Source organism: Quercus suber, unplaced genomic scaffold (genome assembly GCF_002906115.3).
Source record: "Quercus suber isolate HL8 unplaced genomic scaffold, Cork oak 2.0 scaffold_643, whole genome shotgun sequence".
In the NCBI taxonomy this organism is placed as follows: domain Eukaryota; kingdom Viridiplantae; phylum Streptophyta; class Magnoliopsida; order Fagales; family Fagaceae; genus Quercus; species Quercus suber.
Window position 1 is genome coordinate 123,243 of NW_027070084.1, and position 22,395 is coordinate 145,637.

General features: G+C 36.6%; 1 protein-coding gene across 1 annotated transcript; it reads left to right on the forward strand.

Moving 5' to 3' along the window:
• The first annotated feature begins 12,236 nt into the window (after nt 1-12,236).
• Nucleotides 12,237-14,609, forward strand: LOC112015268 (ankyrin repeat-containing protein BDA1). Its single transcript, XM_024047654.1, has 3 exons — nt 12,237-12,348; nt 12,644-12,825; nt 14,187-14,609. Exons 1-3 carry the CDS (start codon nt 12,237-12,239, stop codon nt 14,607-14,609), a joined length of 717 nt encoding a protein of 238 aa, XP_023903422.1.
• Nucleotides 14,610-22,395: the final 7,786 nt, after the last annotated feature.

Here is a 22,395-nt window from a genome sequence, read left to right on the forward strand (position 1 = left end):
TGGCTTGAAATTTTGACTTTGGCTTGATTTCAACACAAAAATCAACTAGTTTGGAATTGAGTTATTTTGCAATTTTCGAGTCTCAAATGATGGAAGACTCCAAAATTGGAATGTACGCGAAAAATTGAGCAAGATAGGTCCATCTTAAAATTTTTGACTTTTGGTCAACATTTACGCAAAAGTCAACTTTTTGAAATGGACGTTTGCACAATTTCCGAGCTTCGAATGAAGAAACGGATCCCAAATCAGAATGTACTCGAAAAACTGAGTGGGACAGCCCCTTTAAAAATTTGACTTTTTGCTCAAAGTCAAAGGTCAAACATTTTTCTCTCTCTCCCTTTTCTTTTTTTTTTTTTTTTTTTGGGTTCGGACCGGGTCGGATTTTCGGGTCGGTCCGGGTCAAACGGGTCAGACCGGGGTTCTGATGATGACGTCATCCCTGACGTCACAGAGGCGAGGCGCGTGTCAGCACTTAGCGCGTGGAAGCGCGTGGCGCGTGTGTTAAAGGTACCGGCGCGTGTAAGCGCGTGAGGACTGAGGCAGACACGTGTAGGCGCGTGAGATTGGCGCCAGAATTTCTGGCGGCGCGTGGCGGCGCGTGGACCGTCGTTTGGGCCTGAAATTTTTGGGTTTTGCAAATCTGAGGCCGTAGAATCTGCTGGTATTGTCTGTTTTCTGAAATTGTGAGCATTTTTTTCACAGTTTTGAGAATTTAAACAATTGGTTACCGCGAGCTTGTGGCGGCGCGTGGCGGCGCGTGGTGGCTCCGATGTTGATGATCTTTCTGGGTTTTGTAGATCGAGGGCCGATGGATCTAGTGGTGTCATCAGTTTTGTAAAAACTTCCTCGGATTTGTGCAGATTTAAATGAGAAACCCGCGAGACGTTGGGAGTTTTTTGGCGGCTCGTGGCCAACCATCTGAACATGGATTTTTCAGCTTAGGCATGTTGAAGGTTGTAGAAGACTTCTGTGAGATGAATTTTGTGAAATCTTGTCAGAAGTTTTAGAAATCTAGAAGAGGAAACGGCTGGCATTGCAGAAATTGTTGCCATTTTCGTCTGTTTTGGCGGTGGTCATCCTGACATTGTTTGACAATGGTTAATCTGCAATTGCTTCTGCATTCAAGGTCGGTGCAGTTTTTTTTGACTATGAGTGCATGAGTTGCAAAGTCTGACTTTGAACTCCAATTGTTTTCACATTTTTGACACGTGAATATAGCTTCTTCTTCTTTTCTTTTTTTCTTTTTTTTCACTGGCTCCATTCTCTATATAAGACGTGAGATTGGCTTTGTTCATTTAGGCATTCCTAGCCTTCAGTCTTCTTCTCCAGCTTTCAAGATTTGATTTGATTTTTTTTTTTTTTTTTATTATGTGCTATGAAACCTTATTCTCATAGAAGTATTTGCCTTCATTTGGTGGCTTTATATTTCATTGATAGCAACGTTCTTGCAGTGATGTATGCCTTCATGTTGTTACATTATTTTCTTGCAACAAAAATCTTTTAATGATATTCGTCTTTGCAACGACGTTCCCATAAGGATATTCAGCTAGACAACAATGCTATCACCAGTACTTGTCTTTGAAGTCGTACTGGCTCTGATGTAGGCAATGAAGTAATGCTAGCACTTGTTTTTGTATGAGGGTGATCCACACTTGTCTTTGTCATGAAGCTGGGCCAACTCTTGCATTTGCATTGAAGCATCACCATTACTTGTCTACTGAAGCAATATTTGCAATCGTCTTTTTTAATGAAGCCTTTTCAACATGAAGCCACGTCAACACTTCACTTGCACCGCAGCCATCTCAAGAGTCTATATGTCATGAGGTCGCACCACCATTTGCACTGAAGTCGTACCAACATTCATTTTCGTCATGCAACCACGTCAACACTTCAGTTGCATCGAAGTCATGCCGACATCCATCTTTGCTATGTCAACACTTCATTCGCACCAAAGCCGTGCCGACCTTCATTTTTGCCATGCAGCCACGTCAATACTTCATTCGCACCGAAGTCGTGCCAACGCTCGTCTTTGCCATGGAGCTGCAACAACACTCCACACTAGCACTTGCACTTTGCATTGAAGTTGCACCAATATTGGCCTTTGAAGTTGCATTAGCGCCAATTTTTAAAGGTGACAAAGTTCAAACATCAAGGGTACATAGTACTATCGCCAGACATCAAAATTTTTAGAGATGCTAACAAGACTTTTGAAGATGCAAGGAGCTCATTAAAACTTTGAAGATGCCAACGAACCCTTGAAGTTTCAAGAAGATTGCCACCAAAACTTTGAAGATGAAAGGAGTTCTTATTAAGATTTTGAAGATGCAAGGAGATGCCAATAAAACCTTTAAGTTTCAAGAAGCTCCCATCAAGACTTTGAGGATGCAAAGAGATGCCATCAAAACCTTGAAGATGTGAGAAGAATGCCGCCAAGACTTTGACATTGCACGAACATGCCCTTAGAGGCGAGATGACGCAACACCAACTTCAACACCAACTTTAAATGCTGGAGGAAGGTGACGTTGTCCAAATTTCAGAGACATGATGTGAAGCGGTACCACTCAGAAGGGAGATGATGTGGTTCAAATTTCGGAGTTGAGAAGTGGCACAACCTAGAAGAGAGACGATGTAGCTTAGACTTGCAAGGTACAAGAAGATGCTCCCAGAAGATAAGTGATGTAAAACATACTTTAGAGACATGAGAGGATGTCCACAGAAAAGGGGCAATGTCATGAAGACTTCATTCTTTGCAAAAGAGGTTGAAGATTCTATTTTACTCCACAACCAAGAACTAACTTATGTTTATCATTGGTTCAAGGAAAGCCGAGTAACACCAATTCTTTGCAGCTGTCATTTTCTACCACAATGATCTTTGAGCATCATATAGTGAGTAATTGACTGATCCTAAGCAACGCCTGCCAATTAAAGGGATCTCAAAAGCATATTGATGACCTTTGAAAAATTCCTTAAGCTAGACTGGCAATCCTTCTTCTTTTTCATGTGACTGAACTTAGTAAATGATACCAAGTTGCCTACGTACCCCGGAAAGGGATCAAGTCATTACGCAGTTCAAATGATTTTTTTGTTTTGTTTTGTTTTGTTTTTTGATGTTGTTGTTGTTGTTATTAGGTTCTAAAGATTTAGGATTTTATGTATTTAGAACTCTAATGTGTAGTGTTGGCAAACCATGATCAAAACAGGTTGTTTAGTCTTGTTTAGGCTTGCTCAAAGTATGTTTATTTGTAAAACTGGAATCGAGTGAGTGCAGATTTATTGGACTAAATCTGTAAGGCTCGATCGATCGAAAATTAGACTCGATCGATCGAACCACGTACAGATTTATTTTTCTGCAGAATTCCAGTTCAGCCCAAACTCTATTTAAACGTCTTGGGGTTCAAGTAAAACACTCCTATATATAAGGAAAACCACTTCAAGGCCATGCTTTTACCTTTATTTGTCTTGCCCATCCTAGATAATCCTATCTCATAGGTTTGCAAGTTTCCTACCAGCTCAGTCAAAGGAATCTTGTCAATGTCCTTTGATTCTTCTATCGCTGTAATCTTGGCATGGAATCTCTCAGGTAGAGATCTGAGCACCTTCCTTACAATCTTGGGTTCTGGGATGGTTTCTCCAAGATTGAAGGCCGAGTTCACTATGTCCTTGAGCTTGGCATAGAACTCATCAAATGACTCATCCTCCTCCATCTTAATTTCTTCAAAGCTTGTAGTGAGCCTCTGAAACTTTGAGTCTTTGACAGCCTTTGTGCCCTCATAAGTAGTCTGGAGAATGATCCAAGCCTCCTTAGCAGTTTCAGTTGAGGAAATCTTTTTAAATTCCTTATTTGTGACTGCGCTAAATAGGGCATTTAACGCTCTGCTGTTGAAGTTAGCCGCCTTGATCTTAGTATCATCCCAATCGGCCGGATCTTCTGTTGGCTTAGTCCAGCCAATTTCTACAGCTTGCCACACCTTTTCATCTAAAGACTGCAAGAAAGCTCTCATGCGTACTTTCCAGTATGCATAGTTAGTGCCATCAAATAAAGGCGGTATAATTAGAGATTGTCCTCTATCCATGACAAACAGGGGTCAATGGATCAAACACAGCAAAGATTAAAACCTAATCAGAGTGTGCCTGCTCTGATACCACTTGATAGGTCACAATATGAATGACCCCTTGTGATTAACTCTAATTAATTAATTTAGCCAAGTAATTAATTAATCAATTAATCATGCAATTTTATGGAAGCACAAACAAATCACTAATCAACTAAGTATGCAGCGGAAAATAAATAACACGGTGATTTGTTTACGAATGGGGAAAACCCTAATGGCAAAAACCCCACTGGATGATTTTCAGGTCACCACTCCCGAAACTCCACTATTATCAAATCAAGCGGTTACAAGTAAAGGAATCCCAAGTACCTTACCAACCTACAGTTGAACCCTTATCCCAATACCCAATTGGACTTGATCTGTAGTGACAGTCTCCACCTTTGATGCACGGCTCCCAAGTACGTGACTAACCAATGCGCGGATCCAAGTACGCGACTTCAGAACACCAACTGATAAAGAATGGTTGGCTGCAAAGTTCTTCAGATCATCCTTTCTGATGAATAGCAGGAAGATGCTTGGTTACAAAACCCTATGGTGCAAATACACAGCAATTTCTTGATGGAAGATGAACTAGGTCAAGAACTTCGTCTGTTGATCACAATTTGCTTAAACAGAGATTGCTCAATGATAATGCAACTTGTGTCACCCAAAACGGCTCTTAAAATAATCCTTTTATATGTTTAGGGTTAGAAGAAAAGAAGGCCCAAAAACATATTCACGGATCCCAAGAAAATCAGATTGGAAATCTGACTTTTTAAATCTCGACAGATAGCAGGTGTCGAGGTAGCTATTGAGAGGTGTCGAGCTTTAAAAATTCTGCACTTCAACTTGCTTTCTCTTGGACAGACTTGATGACTTCAACACTTGACCTTGAAACATTGTTTCTTGAAGTATTAAAAACACCTAGAACTACGCAATTACAAGCAAAGTGCGTTTTGTCAAAGGATTAGCCAATTTACATAACTAAGTGACATATGTTCTTAAACAAGTTAAAACATATATGTCCTAACACTCCCGAAACTTCACTATTATCACAATAAATGGTTACAAGTAAAGGAATCCCAAGTACCTTACCAACCTGCAGTTGAACCCTTACCCCAATACCCAATTGGACTTATTCTGTAGTGACAGTTCCCCATTTTTGTTGCACGGCTCCCAAGTACGTGACTAACCAATGCACGGATCCTAGTACGCGACTTCAACACCAACTGAAAGAGAGGTTGACTGCAAAGTTCTTCAGTTCATCCTACACGATGAAGATCAAGAAGATGCTTGGTCACAAAACTCAAGGTGTAAATACACAGCAACTTCTTCAGAAGAGATGAACTAGGGCAAGAACTTCGTCTCTGGTCACAATTTGCTTCAACAGAGTTTTCTCAATGCTTATGCAACTTGTGAACTGTTTGACGGCCCTAAAAACAATCCTTTTATATGTCTAGGGTTAGGAGAAAAGAAGGCCCAAAGACACATTTACAGATCCCAAGAAATCAAATCAGAATTTTGAATTTCTTAAATCTCGACAGATAGGAGGTGTCGAGAAACTATCGAACAGGTGTCAAGCTTACGGGCTTGAGATAGCTTTCTTAAGCTCGATAGATGCAGCTGTCAAGATGGCTGTTGAGTTTTAATGAATTTGCACTATCAGCTTGTTTTTTTGGACAGACTTGATGACTTAAACACTTGATCTTGAAACCTTGTTTCTTGAAGTATCAAAAACACCTAGGACTACCCAATTATAAGTAAAGTGCGTTTTGTCAAAAGATTAACCAATTACATAAAAGAATGACATATGTTCTTAACAAGTGAAACACATATGTCCTAATAGATATCTCCTATGTTTTTCCCCCAAATTAGGGGGATTGATTTTTGGTGTGGTCGGAAAAAAAAAAAACACCTGAATTCCACGAAAATTCACTCTCTTTTCTTTTCTCAATCAAACAACCAAAAAAGTCATATTCTCCCAACTTTTCTGCCCATTTTTCATCCACACAAAGAAAGAAAGTTGCAAAGTGAAAAGTTAGTGGAAACAAGCAGTGGTAAAAATAGAGGAAAGAAAAGAAATGATCAAGTTTTTTTGTTATTTTTTTTAGAAAGACAAGAAAGGACAAAGTTAGAACAAATTATAGACTACGAGGATTTTTTATTTTATTTTATAAAATCTATGTTGGACCCTGGTCGTGGAAATCAGTAAAGCTTTGTGATGACTCGACAACCTTGACTTACATCCCTCTAATCCTCTTGTCCCATGTGGGTTGCATTCCTACCGGTTGGGGTTGTAGAGGTTTTGGGAACCTCCTGTCTAGACTTGTCGTGAGTAAATATATGGCTACTCTATATCAAAAAAAAAAAAAAAAAGATATATGGCTACTCTTGTTCACATTAAATATTTGGGATAATTGACAACCAATAATCTATTAAATCTGATTAGAAGGCCAAAAAAATTTATAGGCTGTACTGAAGAGGTTTTTGGGTTGGGCTAGCTTGATTGTAAGATATCTTAGATGTATTCTCTTTTCTTTTCTTTTTCTTTTTCTTTTTTTTTTTTCCCCCCTTTTGGTATTGGTATGTATATATAAATTCCTTAACTTGAAACATAAATAGTTAGAGAGCTTTCGTAATGGCCGGGTATCACAAGATACTAGTTAACCAAACAATTGATGGTAAATAAAATTATCTATCTAGATTTATGTAACTAGGTCAATGTTTTAGGTGGTATGTATGGAGATTGGAGAAGTGCGAATTTGTGAATTTTTTTAATCTCTGCATGAGGTAGGTAACATTTTATTGCCTAGTTATATTTTGCTTAAAATAAAATGTTTTATATATTAAATTTTCCTTGGTCTTTCCTTACAAATCTTATTTAATTGTTTGAGCTACATTGAAAAAAAAAAAAAAAAAAAACTAGATTTTCTCCTCCATTGAAATTTTTTAATTTTGTTTGTCTTAATTAATTGGTTATTTAGTAAGTTCTACTCCCTTCAAACTTGGATCAAGCAAGTGTCAATTTTGTGAAGGGAACCCAAAATTTGAATGATATATATTTGTCTGAACTAAGTTTATGAAATAAGTATGATTTTGGATATGGATTGGAATGAAACTAGTAATTTATGTGCAGTTTGACTATGCTTTGTACCCAGACAATGAGGGTTAAACATGGCACATAAATTAGTTTCTTTTGGTGCATATCACAAGCCTACATGTGATTCTAGGCCTAGTGGTTTGAATTTAGTGTGGCCACTGACCATAGTTATATAAAGATTGTTAAGAATATAAAATTTGATTGAATATATGTGAAACATTTCAAGTACAAAGAAATTTTTTATAAGTTTTTGAATTCCTTTTAATTTGTAGCTTTGATGTCTTTCGAACACATTGCAAATATAATTGATGTTTTAAATCCATTGCAAATTATAAGTCAATTTTATCATTTGAACTGAATTGCAGTTCCTAAGCTTATTGAAATCTTATCTTATGTAAAGTGCATTTATTTACTCATAAATATGCTTAATCCAGCTACTTGGGATTAATTTGGTTATTTACTGAGTTGTCCCTCACTAGTCCTTTTTCTCCCTCTTTCATATTCAGACTATGAGAAATAGCAATTGCTGGGTTTCTGTTGGAGGTGTGCGCATGAGATGAGTTTAGGAGTATTTGGAATAAGATTTGTGTTTGTTATTTTTCTTGCTATTTAGTATCTTATTCTCTTGAGATTGGACTTCTATTTTCATTAATGCTTTGGAGATTTTTAACAATTGAGTTCTTGATGTTAATTGGATTTAATTTGACGTAATAATTATTTGAGGATTGTTACATGCTTGTAAAGTGATGGGGACGACTAAATTTCTCGGTTCGAAATAAGTCAAACAAGTAAAATAGTGTCACAAATGCGAATTTGTATTGAATATATGTGTGGTACAATTCTCTGTAATTACAAAGAGTGATCCTCTGATTCGATCTCCTTGAAAGATTTGTTAATTGGATTTGTGGTAATGTGATTTTCACTTGAACACAAAGTATCCTTCAATTTGGTTGAAGGATGGATCGAAGATTGTTGAAACGGAATTACAATGAATCTCTGGCTATGAGCTTGTTAGAAATCCTTTGTTCTTCACGTTCTTCGTGTTCTTCGTGTGTTCTTCGTGTTCTTGGTGCGTTCTTCGTCTTCGAAGATTTGTGGTGGAAGTTCTTTGGGGCTTTAGAGGCTTGAATCCTTAGAGCTTCGTTGATTTGTGGTTTGTTGATGTTTCTGGAGGCTTTTGAGCTTGATTCCAGTGAACTTTGAGATTTAGGAATATGATTTGGATGATTCCTCTTCGAATGTTCTTGGTATTCGAAGGTTTGTGGTGGAAGTTCTTTGGGGCTTTAGAGGCTTGATCCGTAGAGCTTCACTGTTTTGTGATTTGTTGATGTTTCTGGAGGCTTTTGAGCTTGATTCCATCAAACTTTTGGATCTAGGCGGATGATTTGGATAATTTCTCTTCGAATGTTCTTCGTATTCGAAGTTGAAGTTCTTGAAGTTCTTGGAGGCTTTAGAGCTTGGTTCCGGCAGAGCTTCTGGACTTCTGAGTGCTTCCAATGGCCTGGTCCCCTCTCCAAATCTCTGGATCTCCTCAGCCCCTCCCAAATGCCTTAGGAAGGCTTCTATTTATAGGAGTTTAGGGGTAGGTAAGTGACACGTGGCGGAGCTTGATTGGTGACACGTAGCAGCGCTTGATTGGTCCGCTTATGTCATCGCTTACACGTGCAAGGTTGATTATGTCATCGCTTACACGTGCGAAGGTGATTATGTCATCGCTTACACGTGCGATGATGTGTGATTGGTTTTTGCATGACACTTGGCAAATTTCTGTTGGTTTCTGAATAATGATAGCAAAACCTAGCAGCAATACGCGGCGCTTTGTAATTGGCCGTATTTTGTGGACTTAGTAGTGTGACATGTCAGCTTGTGATAGGTCGGGAATTTTCCCTGTCTACAGGAAGGTTCCAATATTCTTCTTAATTCAATCCCAAAAGTTCTCCATCCTCCTTGTGACTTACCGGCAGGAATAATGATAGTTCTTCGCAGCCCCCCTACCTTAAGCTCTGTCACAGATAAGAACTGTCCAAACGAGTTGGACCCCCGTTGCAAAGTGTAAGCGGTATCGCCATCCCTGAACGTGAAAAATTGCTTTGGATTAACCCCTATCACGGTGTGTTCCAAACTCCTCATCACCCAAAGCGCTGCACTCTTACCCATGAAAACCGATTGCATGTAATATTTTCCTCGTTCAAAAATCTTAAGGGAATAAAAGTTCCCTCCTTCCTCCACCACCAACTAAAATAACTTAGATTCAATAAAAAAACTTCTAAATCCACCCATACTAAACCATCAACAACAAATCTTAAAGAAGCAAACTATGTGCTGCCTTTTGAGCTCTCCTAAGTTTGAAAGAGAACAAAGAACCAAAAGCAGCAACCTGTCCTTTGGAGAGGACTTCACTTCTTCCCATTCACCAAACTCAAAAAGAGAGACTCTGAACAAGTCCCCATCGAGACATGAGCAATGACTTTCAACTGCCAATACACATGCCAGACCCTTCTCCAAATGGCATATAAGCCTGTTGAGTCTTGCAAGCTCCAACAATCCCATGAACAAATCTTTCTAAATTGAACTTGTGAGCATCAGGACCACACAGATCACATTAGTGTTGTAATATAGGGATAGAAATCTGCATGTTTATATCTTTTGAGATCTTAGTGACTTCGAATGTTAGATCTTCCAAAGCCTCTCTTGTCACAAAACTATAGGTGCAAAGAGGCAATATCTCTAGGATGACCATTGTCAATTGCCATCAAATATGTCTACCATGTATGCAATGTTGTCAATGTTGAGTACATCGTATCAAAATTTGTGAAACATTGATGTTAGCTTGTCTCTGTAAAATCTTTTGGCTTTGCAAAGACAACATAGGATACTATAAAAGCTATAAGGAAAACACTTTCAAAGAAGATGAGAGAATAAAGACTAAATTAGATACAAAATGCAAACAACTTTCATTTGAAGACAAATGAAGAGCAAGGTTGCTGCCTGCTACCTTTTACACGAGAATAAAGAACTATCAGTTCCAACTCATACCTTCACACTACCTCGCTACTCCCTTTATGTTATTACCTAACGAGTAACATTACCACAAATCCAATTAACAAATCTTTCAAGGAGATCGAATCAGAGGATAACTCTTTTGTAATTACAGAGAATTGTACCACACATTCATCAATACAAATTCACATTTGTGACACTATTTTACTTGTTTGACTTATTTCCCTGTCAGCTTGTAACTACCCTTATAGGAGTTTAAGGGTAGGTAAGCGACACGTGGCGGAGTCTGATTGGTGACACGTGGCAGCGCTTGATTGGTGACACGTGGCAGAGCTTGATTGGTCCGCTTATGTCATCGCCTGCACATGCTGGACTGATTGTGTCATCGCTTACACGTGCGAAGCTGATTATGTCATCGCTTACACGTGCGATGATGCATGATTGGTTCTTTGCATGACACTTGGTAAATTTATGTTGGTTTCTGAGTAATGATAGCAAAACCTAGCAGCAATACGCGGCGCTTTGTAACTGGCCGTATTTTGTGGACTTAATAGTGTGACGTGTCAGCTTGTGATAGGTCGGGAATTTTCCCTGTCTACAAGTGAAAACTTTATATTTTCACATGCGTAACCCATTCGTTGGGTGGATGGTGTGACAACTACACCTTTTATTTTTGAAGGAAAAGGATTTGGATTTTTTTGAAACTGGGGGTAAAAGGTTTTTTATTAATTTCCTTAGCTAAAGCTAGGTTCCGAGTGAAATATTTGGAAAATATTGAAAGAAAAAATCCGTATATATATTTTACTGAAGTGAACAGCAAATAGAAAGAAAAATCTCATATCTATGTGGGATCCTCGTTGTGGAAATGAGTAAGCTCGGCAATGACTCAAGGACCTTGACTTGCATCTCTCTAAAACCAAATTTCCTTTCCCAAAAAAAAAAAAATCAAGGCCCATGGTTCCTTCTTTGATCATGACTTAAATCTTGACTTACTAGTTTAATTTATCCTTAAAAATATTATTGTACACCTGACTTAAATCTTGCACACCCTAGTCACCTTCAAAATTCAATACCCTTCCTTCAGTCAAGTTTATATTAATGTTGGTAGTTTTGAAAACTATGTATTTTTTATTTATTTAAAAGACTGTATTAATTGATGCTCCCTTATAGAGCTAGATTTTTTTAACAGGACCAACAAAATAAGACAGGGGGACTATTACTCTAAAGTTGGCTTGTCATAGAGTACAATACTACAATCTAAAAAAAAAAAAGAGATAAAATTTCAAAGCCAGCCAAAACTGTCTAGAATTAAAATCTAAAATATAGTGAACTCTAAGTCAAGAGTATTGTAATTTAATTAATACTTTATAATGTTTTCAATTAAGGTTGTGTTTGGTATTGGCTTAAAAAGCCAGCTTATTTTACTATTTAGCTTTTTTTGTTACTATTCATAAGTCTCACTACACTTTTGATACTATTTATGAGTCTCATTGTACTGTTTTAGCTAACTTTTACCTTTATCTACAGTACTTAATTTCAACAAAAAAATTTCAATTTCAACTAAATAAGTTATTTCCAAACAGAAACTAAAAGTCCTGTATTCAAATGTAGTTAACCTTAACCATCAAATTATCATGAAGGAAAAAATGAAAAGCAAAAAAGTACTAAAAGTTCTAATTATATGACTTTTTGAAGAGTGTAGACGTCTCATTGTCCCAAACAAATAGGATTAGGCAGTACTATCAATTTCCCTCTCCCAAAAAAAATAATAATAATAATAATATATATATATATATATTAAAAAATAATAATAATTTTCTAAAGAGTAAAGAGTACTATCAGCTCTCTACACAACTATCAATTTCCCTCTCCCAAAAAAAATAATAATAATAATAATATATATATATATATATTAAAAAATAATAATAATTTTCTAAAGAGTAAAGAGTACTATCAGCTCTCTACACGGCACTATGTATTTAAGCTACGCATCATGAAGTTAATACCAAGGAAAAGCCTATCTTAATATATTAGCCTTCTTGAGAATGGACGAGAGAATTGAGAGGTTGAATCAGGTTGCTCTACAAGGAAATATTGATGCCTTTTACATCATAATTCAGGAGGATGTAAAACTTTTGGAGCACATTGATGAGCTCTGTTGATACTCCTTTACACATATCTGCATCTGCCGAGCACATCCCATTTTTCGTTGAGATGATTAAATTAAAGCCCTCTTTTGTCAGCAAGCCAAATCCAAATGGGCATAACCCCATTCACCTTGCTCTAGAAAATGGGCATATAGAGATGGTGTGTCAGCTTCTACAACACAATGCGAACCTTGTTCGTGTCAAAGGAAGGGAGTGTATGACTCCTTTGCATTACGCAGCAACAACAGATGATCACCTTGATTTATTACACAGATTTCTATCAATTTGTCCTAATTCTATTACAGATGTAACGGCACGAAATAAGACTGCTCTGCATATTGCCCTCAAATACAACAAGTTGGAGGCTTTTAAATTCTTGGTGGGATCGCTCCGATGGAAGTGGCCTCATTGGGATAAAATCCTAAGGTGGAAGGATGTGGAAGGCAATACTGTATTGCACATTGCAGTATCCATAAATCAAACCCAGGCAAGCTCTCTCCTTTTCTTAGTTACGATTTTTAATTCCAAACTAACATCTACTTTATATATATATATATATATATAAACCAACAAACATCTACTTAGTATTAAAAAGATATCAATAAATAACTATAAAATACAAAATAACAGTTTCTTAATACACTTCAACTCAAATTTTTGTCAAGAGTAGTTTTGTAGCTCAATTGCTAGTTGGCAACTAGTGGTATTTTCAACTGAGAGTTTGAGACATTTAGGATTGAAATTCTCTTTCTACCAACCATCAAAGAAAAAAAAAACAAAACGACAACCTCAATTTTCTATTACATTAAAATGCATTGTAATTTCCTTCTTAATGTACAAGATCAAAGAGTCTGGAAAAAAAAAAATTATCTTTCATTTTATTATGAAACCTGTTTTGACAACATTTACGGTTGGAATACTTAAATACTGTCGTTCACAAATCAAATAAAAATTATATTTATTATATTATTATTTTTATAAATTATTTTAACTAAAATACTAATGAGTGTTACAGAGTTTTAAAAGAAAAATAAAAAGAAAGAGAAAAGAAGAACTCCCAAATGAATTGTTTAGATGCATGGAGTCAAACAGCAACATAATAGCAAACGGTAAAGTGTCAAACATAGTCATTTAGTAAAAATGATACAATTTTGATACTAATAACATATTTAGATTTGTTACATATTTTTTTTTTTTTTGCAGGGATCATCTATCATAAGAATGTGCTAGATGACCGTTTTATTTTTTTGAATATTTTGCAGGCCAAAATCTTTTTTTTTTTTTTCAAAATATTAAATCTAAGTGTTTGTTTGGCATGATTAATTTTGTCAACTTATTTTACTATTCAGTTTATTTTTGGTACTATTCATAAGTGTCACTGTACTATTTCAACTAACTTTTATTTTATCTACAGTATTTTCAACAACAAAATTTCAATTTCTGCAAAATAAGCAGATCCCAAACACACCCTTATAGTATTAATTTTTTTTTTTTTTTTAAATTTAAGTAGAGGGTCATGGGCCTCATGGCCTTCCTAGCTAGCTCCCTTGGTCTACGTATAATTCTGTCTCTAGAACATATAAAAAGTTATTTTATCTTTCAAAGTTTCATTGGCTTTGCAAATTACAAATAATAAAACATGATTTGAGAGAGAGGTCTTATGAATTTGGAATAAGAAAAAGGAAGACGAACGACCTTACTTAAACAGGTTCTATTCTATGGTTCATACGTCTCTGTCCTTATTTGATCTCAAAGAAAAGGGATGGCGGTTGAGACTCTCAAGTAATATTTTACATATATAGATGATGAGATTTGTGACAGTATTGTATCACTACATTATGTGCGCAGGCTGTGTCTCACCTATTTGCTTGGGGTGCGAAATATTTTTACATAAACTGTAAGAATTTAGAGGGTAAAACAGCGTTGGACATCTTGCAAGAACAACCCCAAGAAGTAGACAACAGCGAGATGAGGGCTATACTAGAGCGTGCTGGAGCTTTAAGAGCTTCCTCTCTTCCTACAGTTACTTCTTCTTATGCAAGTTACCTAAGGCTGCCCGAAACTGGTGATGTAATAATAAGAATTATTGTTCAACTACTGAATGTAAACGTGACAGACGAAAGGCGCAATGCATTGCTGGTGGTTGCTGCACTGCTTGTAACAGTGACCTTTCAAGCGGCAATCACCCCTCCTGGGGGACTCAAGATGATCTGTTCAAACCCAATACCACAGATGTACTCCGAAGTAGCCCAGATGATCTGTACAAATTGAATATCAAGACCACATGTAGCAGGGTCAGCCATTTTTAAGCAAACATACCCTTTTTGGTTGTTTATGTTTTCTAATTCCATGATATTTTTGTCCTCAATGGCAGTAATGGTTGTCCTCGTTCCACCAGGCGAGTTCGTTGGTTGGACTTTAGCCGGATTCTCTCTATTCCTCTATTACTGCTATTTTAATTCATTGATAATCATAACCCATTCTCCAGAATGGACCGCTTTCATTGTTCTTTTGTCACCACTTATTTTCTTTATAGTAGTAGCCTTTGTGACGGGTTTGGATCAGGTGCAATTGCTAAATGCAATTGTACCGTGGAGTTCACCCAAGTCCCTCACATTTATTTGTTACGTTTTTTTCTTTTCTTTTTTACTTTTTTTCTTGCCATTAATTTTATTTCTTATTTTCATCCTTAAATCTTGACCATCCATACCAATTGTATCAGGTGCAATTGGTATTTGTTGACTCTTATACAGGGTTAGGTTATTTGTTGACTCTTATATGGAAGGTACTAAAATATATATATATAGCCGAGCCCAGAGCTATTGCATCTAGAATGTGTGTAAGTACAACTCTGTTTCAGTTTTCCTTAGTTGCTCTTTTGTTTGGGTCCGTAGGTCTTGTAATATTGCAGCACATAATGCTGCAAAGTTAGCTTTGAATTCTGCATTACCTTTGTGTTTTAACAAGGAGAATCTACCTGAGGTTATCCTCTATGCTTGTGTGGTAGACTTCCAAGCTGTAGTATCCTCTTTTTCTTATGAATGACATTGAAGTTTAGCAACAAAAAAAAAAAAATGTGTGTCAGTTTGGTTTTTTGTTTACTAATAAATTTCGAGAATAAAATTTAGCTTATTTAGGCATGGTTGGAAGTACCCAACGCCATCTATAAATATAATGTATGTATGTATGTAAAATATTATTGGAATAAAACAGTCTGATTGGATTATCATCGCTTTTTTTTTTTTTTCTTTTTTTCTTTTTTTGAGTTTGCAATCAATTTCCTCACAGTGTCTGTCACACATACACCTAAAATGGCAAAATCCACTTGCGTTCAAAATTTATCATCTTTCAGCTAATATATAATTTTTTATAACCCCTGTGGGGCCAGAAAATCGGGTAGCCTTGGCCCACTCCAAGCCAGGCCCAAATGGCCCACGCCGAGGGTGCATGATGGGTCCAAGGATGACCCTGTCCTCGGGCGTCTGAGACCTCAGAAAAGCACGAGGACCACCCTACCAAAGGACTCCTGGAACATCCGAGGAGGAGAGGGCCCAGTACCACGCGTTGGCAATAGAAGTACGCAGAAGGGGCAAGCCCTGGGCGAACTGTCACCTCGGCATTAAATACGCTCACTTAACCCTCCTGGCCGCATTAATGGAGATGTAACCCCTTGACAGAGCGACATCGATCAGGGTGAGCCACCTGAGCACGAATATGACCTCTGATGGGACAGACGGTCAGAAGGGAGGCCAATAGATGAATAACAGGAGGAGGAAGAGGGTGATATATAAGAAAGGTGAGCAAAATGTAAAAGAGGAGGGAGGGAGAAAGAGTGAAAAGAGGAAAAACCTCCTTGGCCATGAGCCGAGGCGCATCCCCCAGTTGTAAATTATTCTTAACATCTTTCAATAAAAGAAAAGTAGTTCATGCTTCATGCACGCCGGCGAACGCCTAAACCTTCGATCCACTCTCTACAAATTCATTGTTCTGAGTTCATTAGGCCTGGGGGAAACCCATATCTTTTGGGCTACAAAAACTGACTCTACAACCCCCATTTTCCTCTAGTTACGAGTTATTTGCTTTGTAAAATTCACAAGTTAATTAAGACGACTTTTGTCAAAACACAGGCCACAAATCTTCTCAAAAACTACTAATAATTTCGGTCTACCAATTAAGTCCATTTAAATTCAACGTACAGTATATAAAATAATGTATAAGCTTTGCCCATTGCTTTTTATAGATATATTTTTCTCTATTTCACTATAGGACAATGACAACCCAATTTATTAGATAACATAGAATAAACGTGTGAACTGTGAACCATTAGTATAGTCCATTACCAATGTGAATCATTATTGTGTGTGTCAATGGTTTATTACCAATAATTAGCTAAACCCCTTGGAAATTATTAACATTAATATTTTTTGGTTTATTCATAATTATTAATATTAATGGAATGAAAAATTAAAAACTACTTGAATTTTTTCATGATTTATGGATTTATGAATTGGAAGAAAGTTAGGGATGGTACAAATTGTGCTTGTTTGAGTCATTTAGGGGGAAAAAAGGTAGTTGGAAATTTTACTTCTAAACTAACTGCAAACAATTGAATTATTGAATCTGATGAAATTCAGTGATACATGGGTTTATAACCATTAATCAAGTGAAAAATAATATAAACCCATAGTATAATGATAACCAAAACGTAATGTATGGAGTAATAAGTTGGCAACCATGGACATGGAGTAACTCGGGTTGCACTTGCATTGGTATCTTGACCTGGTAATTATATGGAGGTCATAGCATTCAGGAGAGAGAGAGAGAGAGAGAGAGAGAGAGAGAGAGAGGTTTTTAATTTTTTTTTTAACTTCTTTTTTGAAATATATATATATATATGTATGTTTTTTTATTAGTTTTCTATATTTTTTTAATTAGAAAATTTTGAAAAATAAATAAATTAAAACTAACAACTATTACTTTGATAAAATTTAATAGAAGATCTGAAATGAATAACTTTGAAAGTTGGAGAACATAATTGAACTAAAGTAAAATTATAAGAATTAATTGAATGAAATTTACATTTTAACCTAAAATTTTCTATTCCCAACACTTTTTTTCTATCCTGTCCTTTGATATTTAAAAAAAAAATGTATACATAAGTTGCATATGCCATACAAATCTAATTCAATAATTTGTGTTTTCATGTGTGTGTGTATAGGTATAGGACATTCTTCTCGGCGGAACAGACACAACTTCCGTTGCTATTGTGTGGGCAATGACAGAGCTTGTTAAAAATCCAAGAGTGATGAGGAAAGTCCAAACAAAAATTAGAAGTTGTGTTGGAATGAAGTCAAACGTCGATGAAAGTGAGTTAGAAAAGCTTGGGTACTTGAAAATGGTGGTGAAGGAAACTCTACGGTTGCACCCTCCAACTGCTTTACTTCCTCGTGAGGCAATGTCACATTTTAAGATAGGTGGTTATAACATTAACCCAAAAACAAGAATCTTGATCAATGCTTGAGCTATTGGGAGAGATCCAAACAGTTGGAAGAATCCAAATGAGTTTTATCCTGAGAGAGGTTTGAGGACAATGTCATCGACTTTATGGGTCACAATTTTGAACTCATACCATTTGGGTCTGGTAGGACTTATGAGGATGTGTCCTGGAATTACAATGGGATCTACTACTGTCATGGTTACATTGGCGAACCTTTTGTACCATTTTGATTGGGAAGTGCCGAATAGGACGAAGAGGGAAGATATTAGCTTGGAAGAGAACGTTGGTGTTTCAATTTCTAGGAACTCACCTCTTTACCTTGTTCCTATTATTTATGATTTTGAAAAAGGTGAAAGTTCTAATGGGGGGTGAGTGGAAAAACACATTGCCAACAGAACTTTGAGTCTGAGATGGTTTGGATTGAGGAAACACCCAATGGCCTGGAATGTATTCTTGAGCAGGATGTATCTCATTAAGAATTAATTAAATTGGCAATCTTTTCTTTATATATATAAAATCTTTTTTTTTTTTAAATCCAAAGAAACAATATTCTTGACTAATCATCAATTAGAAAAGGTTGAATAATACAATCCAATATATAAATGTGTTCCATTTCTCCCCGTAAGAACTTGGTGTGCTGTAAAATAGCTATAAACTTGTCTCAAAGAGTGACAACTTCATTCATATTTTAGTAAGATTTTGCAAATTGTCCTTGGAATTGATAACAATTTGAGCATAATTCGGTAGACCTAAGGAATATCTAGTGTGGGTGTAAAATTCCTTTTATTTTTATTTTTATTTTTTATAAGGGGGTGTAAAACTCCATTGTCTTAAATTGTATGTCTATTCACAACCACAAGAAGTCAACAACAAAAACAAATCAAAAAAAAAAAAAACCTGTACCTGTGGGTATTGACTTGCATTTTGTGTAAATGATGCAATATCAGGTTAGTGAATACTCGGATTTTGTGATGGGACTCAAAGACATCATTCTCAATCATAATATCGCAACAACTGACTCAGATTGTTATATCCTTAATAATGGATCAATATTATGCTGATGGTTTAGATTTTTTTTGTAGCCTACCGTTTACATGGAGGAACATAGCACATTTTATTTAGGTTCATTAAGGCTTGGAGCCTTGGATGGCCATGTTTATAAACATGTCCCATATAAGCAATAACTTTGCACCTGAACGTCTTGACAATAAACAATTTGCACCACCAATTCACCCTAGGTTTGAAATGTTCCACAGTAAAAAAAAAAAAAGGCCCCAAGTTATTAATTTGCTATCTCAAAAAAAAAAAAAAAAAAAAAAAAAAAAAAAAAAAAAAAAAAAAAAAAAAAAAAAAAAAGAAGAAAAGAAAAGAAAAAAAGCAAGAGCTAGGGGAGCAACAAGGACTCCGGACAAAGCCTGTTAGAATACAATTCATATAAGTCAAAATGAAAAACACAAGCCAACTGGGGCGGAGGAGCACTAAAGGACACAAAATCAGTAATTTGGGAGGCTCCAATTTTTGCTAAGACATCAACACAACGATTTGCCTCCCTAAAACATTAAGACGGTCTCCAACGGAAAATTTGGGAAACCAATAGCCTACAATCATCAAGAAAAGAAGAGATAGGATCATTAGTGTCCTTCACACGATAAACAAAATCTACAACAGCTTTAGCATCCAATTCGGTTTCAACAGCTGAACTCTAATGGTTTTTGCAAAGCAATAACTCATTTCTAAGAGCCCAGAACTTAATGAGGAAGTTAGAAGTCAACCCAATATTTGTAGAAAAACCCTGGATCCGGTTACCCACATCATCTCTGATAACCCTGCCACTACAAACCAATCCAAGATAACCCAAGGCAGATTCATCAGTGTTAAGCTTGAACCAGCCAACTGAAGGTCTATCCCATTAGTACTTGGAGGAGCCGAAACCCCTTTCATATAGGCACAATGCATAAACTCTATTGTCATTCTCCTCCAAAAAAATGTAGCCAGGATTTTTACAGGTCTCTAGGATTGGAGCTGGCCTGAGACTCAGATAAATGGACTATGGAAACAATTTTGGTTGCCCTGGGGTTTTGAAACCCGCATTGCACCATACCATCTTTAATCAGACCAAAATCCCATACATCATTAACAATAACCCTCAATGGCATTTTCTGCCAAGTAGGTTCCTTTTTTCTTTTCTAAGCAGGCAATAATTAACTCAAAGACTTCAACCTGCAATCTCACATATCGCCTTATAGGAGGACTGGAGGTGTCAACTTCTAAAGCCATTCACTGCATTTTTCTGTTTATTGGTTTTACAGACAAGGTTTTATTTTATAACATTATTATGCTAGTAATGGCCTGCAACTCAGGTGCATTCACATTTTGAAAGAGATGAATTTTGAGGCTGCTACTTATGGCTACTTATGGCTAATTTGGATGGAGGAAGAGTAGAGTAAAATTGGCCGAAAATTTGTCTAATTTCCGACCAGTCCTACTCTACTCTCCCTCCATCCAAACTGGTCATTAAGCATATATATATATATATATATAATAACTACTCCTTTAAAATATTGAACTTGAAGTAATTCCATAAGTTGTTTTTGTTCCAAAACTTTTATACTTCCATTTCAACCTTTGTGCCTATACTGACTTAAAACTCTTTCTTTTAAAATTAAATGGAAGCCTCCTATCCGTTCCAATCCAATCCCTTGTCATATAAATATGGTGAACATCTAATTACAATAGAAACGCCCATTGTTTGTCCTTTGCAAAATCTATCACACATTAAAAAGAAAAAACAAGAAGTGATGAAGCTATTGAATATTATCTACAATATCCAAAACCAATGGCCATGACAATATCAATATTCACAAATTCTCAGATAATATTTTTTGCCCACAAATTTTCAAAATCCTATTTTGATCCAAAAATTTAGTAGACTTGTTGATAATTCTCTTAAAAACTCATGGCATAAAAGGCTATGAAGGGTCCTGACAAAAATGACATAATAAATAAATAACACCAGCAATTACCAAAAAATAATCCATCCCTACCAGAAGGATCCCCCAGCTCTTGCCATTCATTCATTTAATCATGTAAATGCAGTAATAAATATATAAGAAAATGCAGAAAACAAAATTGGGGTTTTATCTACCACCATCACCACGTGCACGTATGGATCTTATTTATGCAATGAGCTTTCAACCACATCCACATGCCGCCAAACCAAAGAGAAAATTGAAGAACAGAACGTAGAAATTCATATTCCATCCATCATCGCTTGGTTGTAAGAAAATTCTCTTAAGAACATATGGAAGCAAAATACAAAACTTGCAGCAAATAACTGTTCATAGAGTACAAAAATTCGTTTTATTAAGACATTTCTCCTCAAGAATATTCGCATGAGAGACTCTCCAGGTTCAAAAAGGTAGTAATATCCTCTGTTTCAATCACACCCTAAAAATAACTAATACAACTTAGAAAATTGTAGATCCCTACTTCAACCGCAATGAAATTATCTGAATAAATGGTTTTACTTTGAGGGTGTGAATCTGTCAAATCAGCAAAAACTACCAAGACAGTGAAAAATAACATTATTAAAGATTCACCAGTACAGAAATCCCCATCCCTGCTGAGAAACTATAAACCAACACTTTTCTCCAGCTTTTGAATCTGGTTGAGGAAAATCCATGTCATCTGCATAAAAAAAACAAACATCCAAAAATCAGAAAATACATGAAAAAAATCCAAGAACAGTGGACAATCGAGGGAAAGTAAATTTTCAGCAAATGGTTCAGTAGCGTGCCAGGACCCAAAAAAAAAATATATGAGTATAAAACCCAACACCAATATGTAAATGCACACACATAGAGAGAGAGAGAGAGAGAGTACCATGACATGGGGGGCAATTCTAACACAATATACTGGAAAACCAGTGTAAAATTTAAAAGGTCCTCCACTTTTCAGGGTTTTGAGTGCACAATCTAAAGAGCCAGAGTAAGGAAGCTTCCCCTCAGCATCAGGTGGCATCTTCTGAATCTGGGTTTTGACATAATCAAATGGCAAACTGCAAGCTGCAGCAAAGAACCCTGAAATCGTACTAGCACCTGAGGAGAAAAAAAAATATAAGACATTTATCAAAACAAAGACAAGATAAATATTTTCTGGGAATGAAAGCCAATGCCTTTTGTGGGGCTAGAAAATCGGGTAGCCTCGGCCCACTTTAAACCAGGCCCAAATGGTCCACACCGAGGATGATCATGTCCTCAGTCGTCCGAGACCTCGGAAAAACACGAGGACCGCCCCACCAAAGGACTCCTTGAATATCCGAGGAGGAGAAGGGCCCGGTGCCACGCGTCGGCGGCAAAAGCACAGCGAAGGAGCAAGCCCTGGGTGGACTGTCACCTCTGCATTGAATACGCTTACCTAACCCTTCTGGCCGCATTAATGAGGATGTAACCCCTTGACAGGACAACATCGATCAGGGTGAACCACTTGAGCACGGATATGACCTTTGATGGGACAGACGGTCAGGGAGGAGGCCAATAGATGATCGACAGAAGGAAGAAG

Excerpts from the sequence above, each read along its gene's own strand:
- LOC112015268 (XM_024047654.1), top strand. The coding sequence starts at position 12,237 with ATGGACGAGAGAATTGAGAGGTTGAATCAGGTTGCTCTACAAGGAAAT. Across the intron at positions 12,349-12,643 it reads GGAGCACATTGATGAGCTCT|ATGTAACGGCACGAAATAAG; the intron begins GTTGATACTCCT and ends ATTCTATTACAG. Across the intron at positions 12,826-14,186 it reads TATCCATAAATCAAACCCAG|GCTGTGTCTCACCTATTTGC; the intron begins GCAAGCTCTCTC and ends TTATGTGCGCAG.